Consider the following 21,552-nt stretch of genomic DNA (forward strand, 5'->3'; position numbering starts at 1 on the left):
AACCCTCAAATTCAAGATGAAATTATTTATTATAAACAATCGCTGCCACGAGAATGTGTCCGCCCCAAAGTCAGCTTAAGAAGATTATCGCTCAAGCTGCTTCCAAACAATTAAGTCACGGTAAAGCACATTATTCCATTTCATAACGCAATAACTCTTCTTCTTTCCAAATGGTAGGTAGCTTAAACAAAGACAGTAAACTTCTCTTATAAAAAGAAAAGAGAAAAAAAAAAACTCCCCATTAAAAACGCCGTTTCTCTGCCATATATCAAATGTTTGCCGATGCAATGAACGTTTTTCTTTTCTTCTTCTTTTCATGTGGTGATTCCTGTGGCTTCGTAGAGTACAGCATTTCATCCGATCAAAATTCGTGGTGTTGACTATCGTACGAGGGAGCAAACAGTCCCGGAAAATAAAATAAAGGAATGATTAGTACGAAGATAAGTATTAAAAAAGACACCGATATTCTATTTCGCCAATAAGCTTTGCGTTTCCTCCTCATTCAATCCATGCCCATATGTGTCGTTACATATTTTCCAACTCACGGTCAATTTGCTTGTCTACAAACGTGCGGCGCTCGCCAACAAGCTCTGTTTGTAGGCGCTGTTCAACAAGGGCACGAACCTGCTTCTTGGTCACAGTGTCCAGGTCAACGCCTTGCAAAACGCTTTGTATAGCCTCGACGATGGCAGCATCTGATGACATGATGCCGCCGGCCGCACCGTTGAAATCAAACGAAGTTGTTGACCGCGTTGCCTCATGGCCTCGGCCAAAGCTCATGGCTGAAGACGAGCGGTTCATGCCACCGAAGCCTGGGGATAAGCCTGGGGACAAACCTGGCGATGGAGTCAAATTGGACAGACCTCGGGTATGCATCACGCTAGTACGCTGGGGGAAGTCGGAGTACGGTGACTGGCTGCGATCCTGAATCGCAGTACCCATGGACATCATTGACTGGCGGTTCATATATGTGGGATCGCCGATATGGCTGGCGGCGAAAGGTGCAGGTGACTGGGGGGGCATGTATGTATTGCGTCCGTGCATACCGGTGAGGACCGAGCCTTGAGGACCGGCAGAGTAGACGGATTTCATTTCGTCCATCTCGTACTGCTCATTGTAGCCAAAGTCTTGCTTCTCTGGGTAAAGGTAGTTGCCACGGCGACCTGGAAGATTGTTGGCCAGAGCATAGTCATCCCAGAGCTGAAGAGGGATAGACTGAGGATTGAAGCCTTCATCATCTACAGCAACCACTTGCTTATTGCCTTTCTCTCCAATAACGACACGAGTGTTACCCCAGGAGAAATTGTCTTGGTTCCAGAAGGAGTACACCGGAAGGGCAAACGAGTAAATGGGGTATGCAATGATATAGATGATCATCCATCCAATGTGCTGCCACTGTCTCTTCAAGAGGAAGATAATTGCCTGAAGACCATAAACGGCCGCCAAGATGACAATAGACCACAAGGGGAATGAAGTCGGGTGCGTCGCTACGCTGTAGATCATGTAACCAAGATAAGCGCACGTTGCAGGGAGAATGATGGTACCAAAGAGATCAATGAAGACAATGAAGCGCATGCCGAAGAAACAGAAACCACACATATCCTTCAATCGCAGCAGCTCAACCAAGTTGTGGATGGTGGAGTTGATCCATCGACGACGCTGGGACAGAAGAACGCTCCACGATTCTGGAGCAGCTGTCTTGCACTGAGCATGCGGCAAGAACTTATATTGCATAGAGGGGAAGTGCTTTGTCATCAAGGTTGTCAAGTATCGATCCTCACCCAAAGAGAGAAGGTTCTTTTGGTGAAGTGTATCGACGTCGCAAACACTGTAATCACGAATGACAGCATCGGAAATGATTAGAGGCTTGCCCTTTTCTGCGGTTCTGAGACGATACATGGTGAAACTATGCGCACATTTGTGTTAGTTATATTGATAAGAGAGCAGGAATAAGAACGAGAGAAGAGAAGGAGAGGGGGGGTTGAGGACATCTTTAGGTTGGGCAGCCTTGGTTGGATTTTACTTACCATCCAGGTAAACAAGTAACGCTGCCGAACAAAGACTCGAAAGCCTTCGCCATGTGATGAGAGATGTAGTATTCATAGACCTGAATCATTGTCCACCATGATTTTTGGTCATTCTCGAGACTGGTCTCACCGCAGATACCGGCAATTTTGGCGTTATGGGCGCAAGCTGCAACCAATCTGTTCAAAGAATCTTCTTGGACACATGTATCTGCGTCAACCATGAGTAGGTATTCATACAGCTCGGGGTCCACGCCGATGACATTGTTGATCTGATTGAACATTTCCAGCTCAAGCGGGTTCATGGGAGAGCGATGGTGTACACGGTTAAGAAAGCTCATAAGAAGAATCTGAGAATCACGCTTGCCACGATTACCCGGCTTCGGCCTGCTTTGTTCCGCCTCACGACCGACTTTAACAACGACCAGGTAAGGGACAACGTTTCCTTCGTACTCGTAGAGGCCAGAATAGACTTTCCCGTAGTTAAGCTGGTCACCGCCAGCACCGACAGCTTTGAATGGAAGAGCCGGAGGGTCGACTTTGGGGTCAACGCCCAGGATGTCCAGAACAATCTTGGGCGTAGGCCGATCATTACCTCCTCCGACAACCATACCGTCGCAGATGATGCAGATGAGCTTGCGCTTGTTGTCGTATTGCAGGGCTGTCAACGAATCGAGTGCCTTTCGCAATGAGTCCTCACCTTCTGTGTAGGCAGGGACTTGACAAATAACAAATTTGTCTTGAGGAGAAGGGCGTCGCTTGCCGCCAAATTGAAGGGCGGACACGAACTTGAGCAAAATGACAATACACAGAACAATAGTGAAAGAGAGAAGGATATAGTTGTTGACCACGCATCGAGGGGTTACGCGGAAATCAGTGTAACCCTTCAAGAAAAGGTTTCGTATGCAAAACCAGCTGTTTGCAAGATTGGCGTGTACGGTGCTGTTGTTGTTAGGGTCATTGAGAATAACGTCAAGTTTGCTGGTGATATCGGTTCCGGGATTGTTGGCCCATAAGTCAGTGATTTCCTTGTTAAGGAACACTGACTGCTTGCTATTATCATAGACTTTGAGGGTCGAGAAATAGTTGGTCAAGTCATAGATTTCGTTGCCATACATGGCCCACATCCTTTGGTCGTTGTTGCCTTGATTCTCAACATCCGTCTTAAGGTAAACCAATTCTCCCTTGTAATATTCCTCAATAGCTGGCGTAAAGACGTCAAAGTACCAGTTCTCGTTGCTCAGCTTAGATGTAGGATCAGGTTGGAAGTGGCCTGATGTATGCACAGCCGCTGGATATAGAACGGTGTTGTTAAGGGATAGCTGAAAGGCATTTGAAATTCCAAGACCTGGGCAGGCTACGTTCAGAGGAGGGATGAAGTAATCGTCCATATCCATACCAGCCAAGGGCAGCATGACATCAGAAGTTGTCTTGATGTTTGTGTCACTGTGCTGTTGCTTCCAGAACTTGCTAATATCATAGACACTGCCATGAATACTGACGTAGAAATCGTTTTGGCCTTGGTGTGTGGCAACCTCCTTTCGGTTCCAAGCTTTGTCCATGTTAGGGCAAAGAACACGCCCGAATCCAACAATCCAAAAGACGATGATAGCATTCATAAGGACAATCAACATGCACAACGTGAACTTCTCACGCCAGGCCATTCGGACATCGGGGCGTTTCATGCCACCAGGCCAGCGGAGCAGGAAGGAAGGAATCCACCAGGTCATGGCCCAAGTGAACCAGACCCAGGCTCGGCGGGCATTATCGACCTCTTTTGTCTCAATCTGTTTGTGATCAGCTAGCTCGGGATCGAGGGCAGCGGCCTCTGCGTTATAGAAACCGTCATTTCTGTACAGATCACCCTTGTTACCCAAACCATAGTCACCATTGCGCATAGTAGGTGCAATGGATGGGTGGATGGATGGGGCAACATGTGGCGCCTGGTTTTGGCCGAGGGTGAACTGGCTCATGTTGCCTTGGCTCATGCCGCGGTTGTGAGCCAGTGCGTCACGACTGGAGCCGACGCCATTGTCGAGGCCAGTGGGTGGGAAGTAGCCGCTGCCAGTACCTGAATAGCCGGTGTCAAAGCCACTATTGAAGGGATTGCTGTGGATGGGATGCAATTCGTCGCCTGGCTTGACATCTAGCATGCTCTCGGCCTCCCACCATGCATTCTCGCGAATCCAGACTCGCTCCTTGCCGATGAAGACTTCGCCGTTGCTCCAGCCACGCTCCAGCATCCACGTCTCGATGCCTTCTCGCCCATCCCTACAGCCTAGGGGAGCATAGCGGTGTACAAACTCATCAACGTCAAAGTCGGCAGTAAAGTCGAGATTTCTATGCCTGCGGTTGGCCCATTCTGGCAGCCTCCAGGAGCGGAGCTGTCGGGAGACAGTGCCGGCCGACCAAGCAGACGTGATAGAAGGCAGCGCTGCTAGGCTAGCAGGTGAATCATCTGTTGGGTGCAAGCAAAGATGATACCACATGCGGTTGGAGCTAAGCACCGTGGGGAGATCAATACGGCCAGCTCTACCCAGGTTGATGCCTTGGCCCTCGACAGGGAAGAGCAGCTTCTTCAGGAAGCTACCCTCGTCGGCGCCATATGCAGCCTTCTCCAGGATAACCTCCCTTTTTTCCAGCTCATGCTGTCGCTCACGTCCTTGTGGGCCATTCATGACTCCCAAGTCTGGTGCTACTTCAGATACCGCCTGCTGGACTTCTCTCAGAATCGAAGAGCCTGCTGAAGGAATCTCGAAACCATCGCCGATCATTTCGGCATTAATGCCTTGCGTATCGTCAAAGACGGAACGCATGCACAGTGCCCTGCCAAGGGCAGGGTCCGGCACCTCAAGAACGGTAATGGAGACAGTATCACCATTATCTTCGTTAGAAGTGGGAGTACGGACACCGTGACCATCCAGAGACTCATCGCCGTCCTTGATGCGGGTTAGCTGTGCGGCAATGGCATCATTGGCTTTGGAGATGACCCAATCAACGAGAGATTCGTACAATCCGCCAACCAAAGTTTTGCGATCCTCCGTGCTGCACTGACGAAGGACGACCTCGGGATCGATTCCGAGCAGGCCGCCAACATCCTCACCGATTTCTTCCAATGCCTCAGATTCAATGCTGTAGTCAAGTGTGTCACCAAGCTTGAGCAGGCCGGCAAGAGTGGAGATGAAGTTCCGGTGAGCTGAACCTTTGATGCCAATGTCTTTGAGGGCCTGACGGAAGTCGTCGGCTGATGCGGAATCATCCGCAGTGGGCAGGTATGATGGCGGGTCGTATGTGCCAGAACGAGACAGGAGGGAGTAGGCAGATGCTGATTTGAGGCTCAAAAACTCTCTCTCAGCTGGCGTTGAGGCTGAGGTTAAGAGGTAGTAGAAGACATCAAACGCGCGATAGCCCGCCTCGGCAGGAATGTTGAGCAAGCCAGCAGAGGTGTCGATTCCGCCTTGCGAGAGGGCCAGGGTAGCTCCGGTAATGTTGCCAGCGAGATTCAGGGCCAGGGTCACACCCAGACCAGCTTGTTTTGGGGCTGATGGGTTCTGCGGCGTAACACATCGTAGAAGCGGCTGGAGGGCCTCTAGAGCCTTGTAGACGCTGGATGGAATTGCAAACGGGAACGACGACAAGAAGGGGACGAGGAGGGAGGGAGAGGACTGGTGTAGAGAACTAGATGAAGTACTCGTTAGCAAATGAACTGGGTAAATTGGTGGTGCGCCTATCTCTTACCCCAAGATGATGCAGCCGTCCTCAGCACGCCGCCTGGCATGTTCCCAAGCCCGCGACGCGAGAGTAGCATCAACAGCAGGGCCGCCCTGGGCGGCTGTCAGCCAGGTGTTGACAACGACGCTGGTGCTCGCATCTAGCTGGTGCGGTTGTGATGAGAGGTAGATGTTGTGGATAGCGTTGAGCAAGGTGGTTGTTGAGACCTGGGTGGCCTGAGGTCCGCCAGCTCGAGCCTCCGAGGCCATGGAGAACATGGACAGCCGGTTCGCCATGACGAAGGAGTGGGCGTAAAGGCCCTCGAATCGACGGCTGCTATTACGATGCCGAGGAGTATATGGTGGGCGTGTTGTCTAGGCAGTCGCTAAAGTATGCCAACAAGCAATATTATGGAGAAAGGCAGCAAACGATGTATAAGAAAAAGTGACGAAGTTGGCGTCTGCCGATGCACTGCTGAGCGAGGGACGATGGAAACGCAGAGACGCGGTTGCCAGTTCAACTCCTTTCCTCTTCTTCCGCAGGCGAGGTGCAGAACGGGATAAACAGACGACAGACAATGCAACGCGAACAAACAAACGATTGAAAGGAGGGCTGCCAAAGCGAATGAGGCAGTCTCACCAGGGGAGGTTGGGGGGAAGCAGCAGAGGAAAAGTCTCCCAGCGGCTGCGTCTGCAGGATAAATCGACCGACGATGGAGTTTGAGCCCATGGGCGGGTTTCCAAGAGCGTTGTGCAGGCCATGGCAGCTTGGGGGCAGCTGGCCAGGGGGAGAGGGCGTGTGCCCAGCGAGTCCGGCCGGCGCCAGCGAGCGGTAGCGCACAATGCTTCGACCAGGGTGGCCAGTGCTAGGACAAAGAACACAGCTGGTACTGTACATAAACAAGGGAGCACGCTTGCAGCTAGGCGCTGGCGGGCGCCGCTGTGGCGGGTTGCCCTCACTGAAGCCGTTACCGCTAGGCCTCAACTTTAAGGGCTAGCGGCTATCAGCAGCGCCTGCGGGCACGGCGACGGCGAGCTTTCCTGAGCATGTTATACGACTGCCAATTCTTGGGCTGCATGCTGTGGATATTAGAGTTGCGCTGGTGTGAGATATCTCGTACTTTGCATTGCACGATATTATACAATGCAACACTAGCTTGGCTGCATGTACGGAGTATGCTTATAAGGATTGACAGCACGCTGTTGATACTGCTAACTTCTGGCATTCAGCTATCCATGGGTGATCGGGCAGTCAGGACAGCAGATCTTCTGGGAATAGCGCTAAGCTACCAGAGATACTCCGCACTGTACCGTCCTACCGGGCACCGCAATTGCACGATGCTCCCTGTCATTGCCGCTCCGGGCAAAGCGAAGCAATTTATTGGTATGGAGCGCAGAATATTCCACACCTGAAATCGAAATTTCACACGCCGGGTCTCTTCTCCGCGCGGGAAACAGGGCTCGATACGGACATCATACTTGTGAGGAGACCCAGAGTCAGCGGATATGCTGCCGGCCAATACGAGGTCAAATGCATGAATGCGACCACTGTGTGTTTTGCGTGCAGCCTGCGAGCCCGTCTTCGGACGATTCCACTTGTGGCCAACCACGGCGCCGCCTGAATACTCGTATTTTTTTTTTCTCTCTTGAGAGGGGCGGCTGTGCTAAGAACCGCTCGCACTACCAGACTGCGCAGCCTCGATCAGTCCAGCCAACAATGAGCCATCTGCAGAAACCGATTGGTTAAGAGGAAAGAAGCTACGCATGGGAGGGGGGAGAACGACATCAAGGAGACAAGAAACACGTCTATATGCGGCCACGAAGTACGCGCAGAGGGGAGAAAAGATCTTATTTACTACTAGTAGTATCAAACCGCCCGCTGACCATGGCTTGATACCCTACACTTTCGCATCAGTGCCATCCACAGCTCTGATAGTCCATCAGCAGGCAGGGGGGCACATGTTAACCTTTCGACGATGGCACCTCTATATCTTGCTGATGGCGATGATCACGATTATCCCTGCAGTGATACTCCATACTCCATACTCCAAGCTCCTCCGTGCTAGTACGACGTTTCCCATACTTGCTAGACTAAGTGGTGCTACGATGTCCAAGGCGCTCGTGCTGGATATATAGCCCCGCCAAGACTAGAGAATAAGTTGGAAAAAAAAAATGAAGGAAAACAAGCAATGCGCGAGTGTTTGCGTCAGGAGGCCGAAGGCGCTACGCAGTCAGTCGAGAATGATGTCCAATGTAGCATCTCTCATGCTCGACTAACAGGCATGTTTGGTGCTGGGGCATCGACACTGGGCCACTTGGGATCAGCACGATCCATCCAAGCAAACATGGACGCTTAGATGCATGACACAGAGCACCTCGTGTTCCGAAAATTTCTCTCCGTACTCCAACGACAATCGGATCTTGTTCTGGCAAGATCTGGCTAAAGAAGTTATAAAAAGAACGCTGGGCTGGTAGGCCTACTCTTAGGCTGTGCCCGTCAGGCCACCAAGCAGGTAAGCTTCCTTGGCGGCTTTGTCAGGATCAGCAGAACACTGAACTTTGGGGAATAGCACCCTCCTCGCGGTGTTCTGAAAAAAGTTTCGGGCATAAGAATGGATCGAAGCATTACGAGGCAGCCTCTTACCATATGTGCTATTCTCTCCTACAGGCACTGACAACTGCGCCAGCCAAGTGAGCGCACCAGCGCCCGCGCACGTAAGCAGCCGTTCGTGGAGGTGATGGAGCTGGCCGCATTCACCGGCAGCAGGGCAGTTTTGCCAGCCCGGCACAGGCAAGCGAGAGGGCAGGGCTAGGCCGGGGCCAAGCAAGGGAGCAGCTGCGTGCAGTCTCGCACGCCGAGGTGTGGAGGAGCCCGACAAGAAAATTTGATCTCCGATGCTGGGAGAGACGAGATTATGCTGTGCAGCCGGCTGTGTTCACAACTTGGTGCAACTCGCTGCCGAAGAGAGCACACTCCCGCTTGCAAGTACCTTTTATGGGGCGGGGAGCACAGAGTACATGGCCGCAGCTCTGCTACCACTGCCTAGTACCTAGTATGTACGGCTAGTGCTGGTGGCTGTAGTCTTGCCGTCCAGGGTCCCTGGCATGGATCGGATCGCCTGGCCCACTTCGAAGAGGCCAAGTAGCCGCCAGGTACTTCCAGCTGCGTTGGACGCACCGAGCGAGACTAAGCAGCTACATGTGCCTGCAAGCCGCTGTTTACAACAACGCACACATTAGTGGACGCTTGTAGCTGGAGGCGTTACGGCCGCCATTTTAGCTACTCAAGCTAGCAGCTGCTATCTTAGGGCTCGAGCTACTGCTTGAATTGAACTTTTCTAGCATCGGGTAAGGGGGAAAAAGGGGCACGCGCAAGTTGATAGTGTGCCGGTAGCACGAGTAAGCTGATCAATCCCATGCATCCCAAGCCCATAAACTTTTTTTTTTTTTTTTTTTTTTTTTTTTTTTTTTTTTTTTTTTTTTTTTTTTAAATGCTGCTGATGTAACGATCTAGAGGATTTAGATTTTGTATACTCCGTACGGCTCGATGCGGCTCCGTGAGATCCGTGTGATGATTCTTGTCCATGTGAGATTGTATACAAGGCCGTGTACGGTAGGCGGGCGAGTGTGGAACTAATATTGTAGGTAATTTCGCATCAATGAAAGATCAGCTTTGGTCAAAGACGGGATGCGTCATTCCGCATGCCTGGGCTATTCCAAAGAATGCATTGCCAGTTCCTCTTTCGTCCGTCTGCTCTGTAACCATGTAAGACAGCCATAGACACGACGGTATTCACCATGGATGAAGTCCCCTTGATCTATGAACCATGTGCGCCTTGCTTGTAAATCTGCTGCATTTTCTAAACGTGCGTCTATGTTCATCGTCTATCTACATGGAGGAGAAATTCTTGTAGCATCTTTCATGTATTTATGGATTTATGGATATATGCCTGGCTAGTTATCGGTGCTTATAAACGAGATCCCTCTTCATTTTCTGCTTCAACTCTTCTCCTTTGTTTCTCTCAACATTACGCATATAACCTATCATGGCGCACATCATATCGCATGGCATCAGCTGCTTGTATCGAAATCTTAGAGTGCTGCGCTCTTGATTCTCACGCATGTATGAAGCAAATATTTCAGTTCTCTTCCCCCCTCCCCCTACACCCTCCCCCCTACCCCCTTCGACGCTGTGCCCACCCACCGGACCACGCTCTCACTGATTCCCGGCGACCACAGCAAGACAGGCATGCAGACGGTAGGTATGGGGCATCGGCAGGGCAGGCTGTGCTCACGAATGCTAATAATAATTCGAACTTGCCTGCGACCCGCCGTCCACCACAGAGAGTCTGGCCCCAGGGGGGGTGTAGCTGGAAGTGCGCTACTAGTCCCGTGGCGCCCGCCGGACTGCGCCGTAATGCCGACTCCTGTCACGCTGCTTGTCCAGGCACGCGGCTGCCAGAAAACAAGGCCCCTTTCCTACCTGAGGCCAATGGCTTGGATACAACATCCTCCTGGCGAAGTCAATTAGGCGTGACCTTGAGAAACCTCCATGTTGGCGTTTCAAACTTTTCGGTATACTTTCTTTTGACGTCCCTCTTTCATCACCTCTCTCGTTTCATCGTCGTCGGTTTTGCCTCATATTATCTGGCCAAAAGTTGAGCCGCTTACACTTCTTTTATACGTCAACTACGTGCTGTTCTAAACCACAACTCATTTAAAAACCATAATTGCCCCGCGATATACGCCGAGGGCTATTTTTTGATTTATCGCTCGCAGCCAGTCATCGGTGCTGGTGTTGGCGAAGCTCTTTTAGAGCCAAGGGCGCGATCTAGTGGGAGGTGATTGCCCACTGGGTTTTTATCTGAGGTCCCTCGGCCATGAGCTTGCCTCTGAGCGCGGCCGGCAATGGAGGAGCACACACGCAGCATTCTCTACCGGCATTGCCGGCCCATCTCCAGTCCGACACCCAGATAACCGCCCATCTCGCAAGCCGGTTCCATGTCAACCTCCCGACGACCAATTTGTCTTCCTATGGCGTTGTAGCCTTGAACACGTACACGTCGTCCACAAAGGGACCAGATGGCGGCAGGGAGGGGAGCGCCATGGCGGCGGCGGAAGATGTAGCTGACCGTGCATGGCTAAGACTGGGGAACCGGTCTGAAAACCAAGCCATTGTGTTTCTGTGAGAGCATAAGCCTCCCCTTTTTCTTTTGTGTTTGACATGTTGCCCCCCGCCCTCTCTGATGTGTGCGGAGGGAAGTTTTTTTCCTCGCCTCATTGAGAAAATATACTAGGGGGGAAACTCTAAACGACGCGCAAACTCAGCATTTCTAACTTGGCTGACTTAGGGGAGAATCTGGCTCTGGAAAGTCTACGAATCGAAACCATACCGTTACGGCACTTCTGAAGAAATCGTCCACGCCGTTATCCACAAAAACGTCCCACGCAGTGTATATTTTCGACAGCCTTACCACGACAAAAACCGCCACGACTCCCAATGCATCGCGAGCCGGTCTCTTCCTCGAGTTACAGTATGACACGTCTGCATCTACAAACCCGACTCTTATTGGTGGAAAGCTGCTGGACCATCGACTGGAGAGGAGCAGAATCACTGATGTTCCTACTGGCGAGCGCAATTACCATGCACTGTACTATCTTGTGGCTGGTACGAGCGATGCTGAAAAGTCCCATCTCGGATTTGACAATGAAAATGGCAGCAAACGGTGGAAGTTTCTTGGGCACCCCACCCAGCTCAAGGTGGGGATCAACGACGCTGATGGCTTTCAGCTCTTCAAGACCGCCATGAGGAAGTTGGAATTCACTAAGAATGACATTGCCGAGACTTGCCAGCTTCTTGCTACTGTTCTCCACATTGGCCAGCTAGAATTCGAGACTACCAATAATACGAGTGTCACTGGGGATGATAGCGGTGGCTTCTCTCACGAGGGAAGCAATGCTGTTACCGCTGTCAAGAACAAGGAGGTGCTTGTCATCATCGCTGCCTTCCTCGGTGTCAGCGCTGCTGATCTACAGACCACTCTGGGGTATAAGACTAAAGTGATTCACAAGGAGCGAGTTACTGTTATGCTTGACCCCAATGGTGCTCGCGCTCACGCAAATGAGCTTGCTAGGACTCTCTATGCACTTTTGGTTGCCTGGATCGTCGAGAGTATGAACCAGCGCCTCTGTGCCCCTGAAGAGAGCATCGCCAACACCGTCTCCATCGTCGATTTCCCTGGTTTCGCCCAGCAGGCAGCAACAGGTTCTGCGCTTGATCAGCTTCTTACCAATGCGGCTACCGAGGCCATTTACAACATGACCCTCCACAACTTCTTCGACCGCAAAGCAGAAATGTTTGAAACTGAAGAAGTCACGGTATCTGCCACTAGCTACTTTGACAATACCGATGCCGTCAAGGGTCTGTTGAAGCCTGGGAATGGCCTTCTGAGCATTCTTGATGACCAGACGCGGCGCAACAGAACCGACATGCAGCTTTTGGAAAGCCTCCGCAAGCGCTTCGAGGGGAAAAACCCTGCCATCGAAGTTGGTTCCGCAACCGCTAAGCTACCGGGCAGCAACTTCCACACCGAGAATTTGACCGCAAGCTTCACCGTCAAGCATTTTGCCGGTGAGGTTGAGTACCCCGTCAGGGGCTTGATCGAAGAAAATGGCGAGATCATCTCCGCTGACCTCATGAACATGATGAATGGCACAAAATCCGACTTTGTTGCCAAGCTTTTTGGCCAGGAGGCTTTGCAAACCGTCACCCATCCGCAGGAGCGCACAACTGTGGTACAGGCCACCATTAGCTCGAAACCGATGCGAGCGCCTAGTGTCATGGTCCGGAAGGGCGCTCGTCCTAGGCTCAATGCTGCAGGCCGGCGCCAGACGCAAGATAACTTCGATCAGATGTCACAGGACAGCGATTCGCGGGAACCCAAGCGCGGAGCGCCCAAGGGAGGATCAGAACAAGGTGCATCTGGCCAGTTTCTGTCGTCTCTTGAGAATGTGCAAAAGGCTGTCACAGACCCCGGTACCAATGCTTACTTCTTCTTCTGTCTCAAACCCAATGACCGACGAATCGCCAACCAGTTCGACAGCAAGTGTGTACGGACGCAAGTCCAGACATTTGGTATTGCCGAAATCAGCCAGCGGCTGCGCTCTGCTGATTTTAGCTTGTTCGTGCCTTTTGGCGAGTTTTTGGGTATGGCAAATAGTGAAGCCCTCCTGGTGGGTAGCGAGCGCGAACGAGCTGAAGCGGCCATTGACGAAAGACAATGGCCTCGCAATGAAGTCTCGGTTGGCGCCACAGGTGTGTTTTTGAGCGAGCGTTGCTGGCTGGAGGTTGCCCAACTGTCTTTTCCCAGCGGAGCATCAGGTCGTGGTGCCATGTCCGCATTTGACAGCGAAGGAGGCGATGGTCTCACCCCCGGCGACCATCATGCCTTTGGCGCCTCCAAAGAGCGGCTCTTGTCTGCTGGCCAAACGCCTCTCGGCTATGGCGAGAAAGGCCGGAGCGGATACTTCGCTGACGATGCCCGTTCTGAGGCGGGCGCCTCAGCATTTGGTACTGGAGATATGTTCAAGAATCATGACACTCGCGCGCAGATGGCTGAGAGAGGCAACGAGAAATCTATGGTCGAGGTTGAAGAGTACAAGGATAGCCCCAGCCGTAAGCGTTGGCTATTCGTCGTATACGCCCTCACTTGGTTCATCCCTGATTTCCTCATTAGGCTGATAGGCCGGATGCCTCGAAAAGATATACGTATCGCCTGGCGGGAAAAGTTTGCCATTAACTTGTTGATTTGGTTCTCTTGTCTTGTCGCCGTCTTCTTTACTGCCATCTTCCCCATTCTCATCTGCCCAACTCAGCATGTATACAGTGCCGCAGAACTTTCTGCATACAATGGGAAGGCTCATAGCAACGGCGCGTATACTGCCATTCGTGGCATTGTCATTGATTTAGGCGCATTTATTCCATCTCACTATCCCCAATCGTTGATAAAGCAGCAGACTCTTGAGAGTTACGCTGGCATGGACATTACTTCTCTATTCCCCGTCCAAGTCAGTGCACTCTGCGATGCCGTTGGTGGCCCGGTCGATAAGGCGGTGACTCTTGATTATAAAACGACAAACTTCACCGGATCGCCTGCTCTTATTAGCAACACTGACGCAAACGCCAAGTTCCATGATTTCCGTTACTTCACCAATGTTAGCCAGCCTGACTGGTTCTATGAGCAAATGTATTACCTCAAATCCAACTTTAAGAAGGGTAACATTGGTTATACCGCTAAATACGTGTCGACACTGGGCAAGAAATCGCAGAACATTGTAATCTTGGACAGTAAAGTCTATGACATGACTACTTATCTCACTGGAGGCCGCCACCTACGAGCTCCGCCGGGTGAGAAACCCCCAACAAACCAGTCTCTTACTGATTTTATGGACTCGTCAGTCACGGCCCTTTTTCAGTACAACCCTGGTCAAGATATCACGCAACACTGGAATGCTCTCAAGCTCGACGCCACCGGTAAGGCTCGGATGAAGCGTTGTTTGGACAATTTGTTTTATGTCGGCGATGTCGACACCAGAAACTCTGTTAAATGTCAATTTGCCGAATATCTGGTTCTCGCCATTTCAATCATGCTTGCCTCTGTCATTGGATTCAAATTCTTCGCAGCTTTACAATTCGGTGGCAAAAACTTGCCTGAAGGTCTCGACAAATTCATCATGTGCCAGATCCCCGCGTATACGGAAGACGAAGAATCCCTACGCCGTGCCATTGACTCTGCTGCTAGGATGCGATATGATGATAAACGTAAATTGCTGGTTATTATTTGTGATGGTATGATTATCGGTCAGGGCAACGACAGACCAACTCCCAGGATTGTCCTCGATATTCTTGGCGTGTCTGAATCTGTCGACCCCGAGCCTCTAAGCTTCGAGTCGCTAGGCGAAGGTCTGAAACAGCACAACATGGGCAAAGTATACTCCGGTCTCTATGAAGTGCAAGGCCACATCGTACCATTCTTGGTCATTGTGAAGATCGGCAAGCCCTCCGAGGTTTCGCGTCCTGGCAACCGTGGCAAGAGAGACTCTCAGATGGTGTTGATGCGCTTCCTGAACAGAGTCCATTACAACCTTCCCATGAGCCCTATGGAGCTGGAGATGTATCACCAAATTCGCAATATCATTGGCGTCAACCCAGCATTTTACGAGTTCATGTTCCAAATCGATGCCGATACCGTTGTCGCCCCAGACTCCGCCACCCGTATGGTTGCCGCTCTCATCAACGACACGAGCACCATTGCTGTGTGCGGCGAGACGGCCCTGACTAATGCTAAGGGGTCGTTCATCACCATGATCCAGGTTTACGAGTACTACATTTCCCACAACCTTGCCAAGGCCTTTGAGAGTTTATTCGGCTCTGTCACTTGTTTGCCTGGTTGTTTCTCAATGTACCGTATTCGTGCTGCTGAGACGAATAAACCACTCTTTGTCAGCCGTGAAGTTGTTGAGGCTTACTCTACCATTCGAGTCGATACGCTGCACATGAAGAACTTGCTGCACCTGGGTGAAGATCGTTTCTTGACCACTTTGCTGCTCAAGTTCCACTCAAAGTACAAGACCAAGTATATCTTCACTGCTCACGCCTGGACCATCGCTCCTGACTCTTGGGCTGTTTTCCTTTCTCAGCGACGTCGATGGATCAATTCCACCGTGCACAATCTGATTGAGCTTATGCCTATGCAACAACTTTGTGGTTTCTGCTGTTTCAGTATGCGCTTTGTCGTCTTTATTGATTTGCTCAGTACCATTGTTGCGCCAGTGACTGTAGCTTATATCGTTTACTTGATTGTTCGGATTGTTCAGCATCCAAGCACGGTGCCCATCACCGCCTTTATTCTTTTGGGTGCCATTTACGGTTTACAGGCTATCATCTTCATTCTGCGTCGCAAGTGGGAAATGGTTGGCTGGATGATTATTTACATCCTTGCAATTCCCGTTTTCAGTCTTGGTCTGCCCCTGTATGCCTTCTGGCACATGGATGACTTCGCCTGGGGTAACACGCGTGTCGTTGCTGGTGAAGACGGTAAGAAGGTGGTTATTTCGGATGAAGGCAAGTTTGATCCTGCATCTATTCCCAAAAAGAAGTGGGAAGAGTACCAAGCCGAGCTTTGGGAGACTCAGACTTCGCGTGATGATACGCACTCGGAAATTTCCGGCTTCAGCTATGGCACCAAAGCTCACGGTGGTGCCATGTCTGAATATGCTTATCCCAGTCGGCCTGCCTCCACAACGGGCTTCATGCAGACTGCCCCTCACATGCAGCCATATGAAGCCCGCAACATGTCCCGCATGTCTATGGCTCCTTCAGAGATGAACCGAATGAGCCAATATGGCGGTTCCCAGTTCTTCTCTCCAGAGGATATGGTCGGGCTGCCCAGTGACGATGCTATCTTGGGCGAGATCCGAGATATCCTGAAGACTGCGGATCTGATGACAGTGACCAAGAAGGGTGTGAAGCAAGAGCTGGAACGCCGTTTTGATGTTCCTCTTGATGCTAAGAGAGCCTATATTAATAGTGGTATGTTTATGCTCAAATCTCCCAAACCACCATTCATATCCTTGCCTGAATGATGACGATGGCTAACAACTTTTTTTTTTTTAAAGCTACCGAGGCTCTTCTTTCTGGCCAACTTTAAGGTACTCTCTTATGTGCCAAGTCGCCATGCATTATACGCCACTTTAATTTGACGATTTACTCGGACCCCAGTGGGGACCCACTGTTTTTCTTGGATATTTGATAGAGTTTTTTGCTATATGTTTGGTTTCTGGTGTATCTCACGAACTCTTTTGGATTTATTTTGGCAATGTTCTGCGGATCCAGGCTATTCATAATGGCCTTCCTCATTTTGGCATATTTACTCATCTACGCATCTTTACATCTATTAATATTTCTTCACGGATTCAAACAAAAAATCGAGAAAAAAAAAGAAAGGAAGGAAGGATAAAAAGGAAACAATAGCAAGCGACTACCATACAGCGTCAAGAGTGTTGCAAGCGTTGCATTCAGTGGCGTTGATTATGTTAGCGAAGCGAAGCGGAAGATTAAAAAAAGCGTTGAGCGGATTGGAATTCCACCTCTTCTTTTTATTTCTGTAGCTTTTCTTCAATGGACCTTGAAGGGAACGAGAAGGGGCTTTGTATGTACATGTATGATGAACTCTTGAATTGATCGAGTGGTCCTTATCTCTACATTTACTCTATATGGCTGTGAAATGTCTGTTGTGTAGTGATGATACAATACTTAGGATGTAGCCAAGGTAAGCGCGCAGGTGATAAATTGGTAATAGTATTCATGATGTATCTACGCTCAAGAAGGCTTGTATCAACCTTGACCCATATATATCCGGGTATCTATTATTACATGATAAAAATGAACGGGAAACCCCTTTATATACCCTCGCTACTGCAATTGCATATCTCCAAGAAGCTTTTCCACCCCGTTTTTGCTCCACGTCTTGACTCTCGCCTGATCACAAGTCTTCCACGCCCGACTCATGAGCGCCTTGTAAAGCTCTGTATCTTCAGGAACGCCACACGCTACTCTTTGCGCGTCTAGCCAGGCGAGCAGTCCGAATCTAGTGATTAGCGTCGTGCTGCCAGAGTCGATGCAAGTGGCCCGGTAGATGATTCTGAGGATCCTGGTACGGAGGTTGGCGCGGAGATATGGGTTGCTTCCCAGGGCGAGAATCTTTTCGAACCAACGCTTCTTGTGGAAGATGCTCAAGTCAAAGGGAGTCTTGAGAGCATCGAGGATGTAGGTTAAGAACCAGGCAATTTCGGTGTAGTACTTGTCGTCCTCTGAAGGTTCTCCATGAAGAATATCGTGAGCTAGAGGGAGCTTCTCTGGCGACCAGACAGGGCTTCGAGTCAAGAAGCTGTTGATCTTGGGATAGAGCGGATGTAGAGGGTTCTTCAAGACGTCCAGAGCATGGATGGAGAAGGCTATAAATGCTGACGGAATCGGACCGCTATCAACCTGTGGCCGCGACGACTCTGCCAGCTCGGACAGGAGCAGCCAGAATTGCTTCTTCTCTTCATATGACGACTCATCGATTTTAGCGGCCATCTTGAGAATATTTGTAAGTGCCTCTTTGCGGATATTGGTGTGTTCTGAGGCGAGGAGGCGAATCAAGTTTGCAATCAAACCATCTTCGACCAGATCTTCGACACCTTTGGCGTGCCATCTGAGGAGCACCGCTGTATCCTCTGGACTTGAAAACGGAATATGTAACGCCTCTTCTAGCTTTCCTTCATCCATTGTCGTCTGCTTCTCTCCATTATTTTGATCCTCTCCTTCCTCGTCATCCTTTTCATCTTCCTGGCTGCCACTGGTTATGGATTTTGGTATTTTTCGTTTCCCTAAACCTGCCAGCTTCACCGAGCGTGACGCAAAAGACTCCTCGATTTTGCTGTAGACACGTTTAAGCGCATCGCTTCCCTTTTTCTTGTACAATGCGCTGAAGTATAGGGATATGAAATTGGATAGCGCAGAGAGCCCCTGAGCGTCAGTGGACTCCATGATAAAAGGAAGCTGTTCTGCTATGGCAACAGTAAGTAAATTGAAGCTGCGGTCATCAGCCGTTGCTTGTACGTCGACGTTATCATCGGTGAGATAGTTTTGGAGTACATCGAGATACTTGATTGGCGAAGTGGCGCAGCGGCTAAGGCAGTTATCCAAGAATGGCCAGACTTTCTCCATTTCTTCCGAGCTAATCTCATCCATACTCATCGTAAGGGCTTGAAGGAAAGGTTTCAATCTGGTAGCCGCGGAAACAAGCTGATTTTCCACCGCAACGTCTGCAAGGACCTTTTTAAGCTGATGAAGTGGTGCTGCTCGATCACTGCTGGAAAGTAGTTTAAGAAGCGCGGTGAAGGGTGAACAAGGGCCTTCGCCGCTGATAATCTCAATCCTAGAGAACCATCTCATGCCAGGAGAGTAGCCAGCAATCGACACCAAGTTCTCCAGCTCCATCTCGCGGAATCCATCGTGCTGGTGATCGGAACTTTCATCTTGTAAGCTTCGTAGGACGCTAACGAAGAAAGGCGAGACGTCAAAGTTTGCAGCCAGTGCAACTTGCGGAATAATCTCATAATACAAGAGAAGCAGCCTGCTGGCCATAGTTTTGTGCAATGCATTCTCACTAGCAATGCTTTTATAACTTCGTACAATCTCTTTCATGTCTGGGATGCGCCTGCAGAAGGCATCAATCAATCTTCGGGCTGCTTCAGACCACTGGGCATCTGTTGCTCGAAAGGCGTCTTCATGCAGTTTGATGGCTACTGAAAGTTTCTCCAGCGCTTCGATCAGCATTCTTGTCGCAAAGAATGACGTCAAGTTTGAATTTGGCGAGAGGCAGCGAATTATGACTTTTTGATTTAGCGGAAGCGGCAAGATGTTATCCAAAAGAATCTGAGTAGGTGGAGGACCGCGAGAAAAGCGCGTTTTGTCGCCAAATGAGGGGGGGAGCGGGATCCTCATTGTATCGAATAGGAATGATGCATACCCAATCCAAGTCATTGTTAATTTCGGTTCAAAAGTGAAGGATTGGTTGTTGAGAAAGTAGTTTGCTATTAATTCCGGAGCGGCCTCAAACATTGCTGTCAGCAGCTCGCTGTGCTTCATGCTGGACCAGGGACGCAATTTTGCAGCAAATTCAGACAAGACAAAATTGTAAACAGGGACTCCATCACGGTATGTATCATCCTTGCCTACAATTCCGTGTGCTGAGCTTTTCTGCTTGGCAAGCTGGACTGAGAACTCCTCATCCGTCTCCTTGGGGTAGAGACCTGTAGATGGGTATAAAATACCCGCGCCCGGCTGCGTACAGACATACATAAGGAACTGGTGAGCTTTCTCGGTTACTCGATCAACCTCGCTCTCTGCCTCTGAGCTATTGGTATAGGTATACAGAGCAAGAATTCGCATCAGGGTCTTGGTGTTGAAGCATTTGAACTTGATGTCTCGTGAAATCTTGCTGTCTGCTAGAATGTGAGTCTTTAAGGTGTCCAAGATCTCCAAGACAAGAGCCGGAGGGTCGCTCTTGATCATGAATGTTAAATGCGACAACAATTCTTTCTGAGAGAGGAGCTCTTTTCGGCCATCGGAGTGTAGGTACCTGAGGCAGCTCAAGAAAAAACGAACAGCGTTTGTTCTCACTGATGCTTTCCCAGAGTCTCCTTGACTGTCGCCAGCAACGCCAATCTCTAAGTTTCTTCCCAGAGACGCGAAAGTATACGTTCTGGCACGGACTATCTTCCTTGCATAGGCACCTCCGTCTAGGCTCACAGCTTCCCGAAGTAGGCGCAAAGTCGGAGATATAATAAAGCTTTTCGTTTTGTCCGAGGATAAATTTTTCGAAATTGACTTGAGTTGGCGATCTTGGACAAGCGACTGGCAGATACCAAGTCCATGCTTGACCAAGTCTAATGAATCGGAGACGATATTTAGCACAAGCGCTAAGACAACAGCCGCAGAGGACATGACGCCGCCTTCATTCACTTGGGCAGCAAACGACCACATCTCCATGATGTCCCCCAGGAAAACAGCATCGTCGCCCTCGTGCCGCGGCTTCACTAGTTCGAGATACTCCCGTAGAATACCAAGGTTCGTAGATCGATCGCCATCGCCGGAGATAATTTTGTCAAGGAGCCTTTTGAAGGATTGAAGACCTAATCAACGATATTTAGCTTCATGAAAGCCCAGCATTGATATGTACTTTGTAGAATCGGCCTTCAGCTCACCATGTCTTGCTCGGCGCATGTCTTGGTCGAAGGCGAGTAGGCGCTGGAGCTGCTCCCCAGTGTTTACATCCTCGCCAGTGGGAACATCGTGTGTGATTTTCTGGCGCTTCCGGAAAGCGGCAGCTCCGTCAGCGTCCACGGATGTTCGTTTCCCCATCTTGAATGGCCCTCTGCGGATTCGTCCAACGTCAACTGCAGAGTATCTCCATTTGCTAGAAGTCTCAGATATTTTGGGATACTGCCAGGATTTACCGCCTCGCTTTCTTCCAGGATAGGCAAGCCTAGCAAGCTTATCTCATGCTTCTAACGATATCGGCTACACTGCGGATATACTCGTCCAGAACAGACGCATCTCCACACACAGCCCTGCTACACACATTGGCACTTCGCACTCGGGCACTACAATCTCACCCATGCACTGGCACTCCAACAGCGTCTCCACCCGCGAGCTATAAAAAACCAGAGAGAACAGGGCACTTACAGGGCACTTACACTGATAGCATAGGTGCGCTTCCTCCGGAAAGTGTGGAAGAAACTGAGACATGCATGATGGCTTCGCTCGTATCCTCAGTTTCTGTTGGCGAACATGCTGTCTCATGGGCTGCTCAGACCTGCCTACGCCACTGGCCGCAGCAGAATCGTACTACATACTAACACCAATACAACCCATCTCTTCTATTGGGTGTCAGGTGGTTTCTCGCCCGGGTCTTGAGTCAAGTCTTGAAGCCGTCCACACCATATTTTCTGTGCCTGGGATTTTTCATGTCATCATGACCGACCGGATCATCACCACGCGATGCTAAAGATAGGCACTCTCTGAGAATATGGAGGGTCTCTCATTTTAGGAATGAAGACAACAATGTGTCAGCTCTGGAGCCATTCATTCCTGTAACAGTCAACCGTCATTGATCTCCTCGGATGGCGAGAAGAAGAAATTAAATGAGGACCTAGAAGGGCGAAGAGCGCGCGCCAACTGTGCTGAAGGGGCCCAAAGAAGCAAAATA

At 50.3% G+C, this 21,552-nt stretch overlaps 4 protein-coding genes across 4 annotated transcripts; 2 read left to right on the top strand and 2 right to left on the bottom strand.

Annotated features, from left to right (window-relative positions):
- Positions 1–4: 4 nt before the first annotated feature.
- On the bottom strand, positions 5–6,422 carry TrAFT101_001367 (uncharacterized protein). The gene is made up of 3 exons (XM_024903546.2): positions 5,763–6,422; positions 2,028–5,702; positions 5–1,906 (listed from the first exon to the last, which is right to left on the bottom strand). The coding sequence occupies exons 1-3, from the start codon at positions 6,029–6,031 to the stop codon at positions 526–528; spliced, it is 5,325 nt and encodes a 1,774-aa protein (XP_024762462.1). The 5' UTR covers positions 6,032–6,422; the 3' UTR covers positions 5–525.
- A 1,501-nt stretch (positions 6,423–7,923) lies between these two features.
- Positions 7,924–8,091, top strand: TrAFT101_001368 (uncharacterized protein; the record flags this gene model as incomplete). Its single annotated transcript, XM_066126310.1, has 1 exon — positions 7,924–8,091. One exon carries the CDS (start codon positions 7,924–7,926, stop codon positions 8,089–8,091), a length of 168 nt encoding a protein of 55 aa, XP_065982411.1.
- A 2,140-nt stretch (positions 8,092–10,231) lies between these two features.
- TrAFT101_001369 (uncharacterized protein) lies at positions 10,232–16,983 on the top strand. The gene is made up of 3 exons (XM_024907715.2): positions 10,232–10,919; positions 11,086–16,325; positions 16,412–16,983. Exons 1-3 carry the CDS (start codon positions 10,615–10,617, stop codon positions 16,441–16,443), a joined length of 5,577 nt encoding a protein of 1,858 aa, XP_024762464.1. The 5' UTR covers positions 10,232–10,614; the 3' UTR covers positions 16,444–16,983.
- A 75-nt stretch (positions 16,984–17,058) lies between these two features.
- Positions 17,059–20,774, bottom strand: TrAFT101_001370 (uncharacterized protein). Its single transcript, XM_024899569.2, has 2 exons — positions 20,549–20,774; positions 17,059–20,476 (listed from the first exon to the last, which is right to left on the bottom strand). Exons 1-2 carry the CDS (start codon positions 20,703–20,705, stop codon positions 17,208–17,210), a joined length of 3,426 nt encoding a protein of 1,141 aa, XP_024762465.2. The 5' UTR covers positions 20,706–20,774; the 3' UTR covers positions 17,059–17,207.
- Between the last annotated feature and the right edge of the window lie 778 nt (positions 20,775–21,552).

Source organism: Trichoderma asperellum, chromosome 1 (genome assembly GCF_020647865.1).
Source record: "Trichoderma asperellum chromosome 1, complete sequence".
Lineage (NCBI taxonomy): Eukaryota > Fungi > Ascomycota > Sordariomycetes > Hypocreales > Hypocreaceae > Trichoderma > Trichoderma asperellum.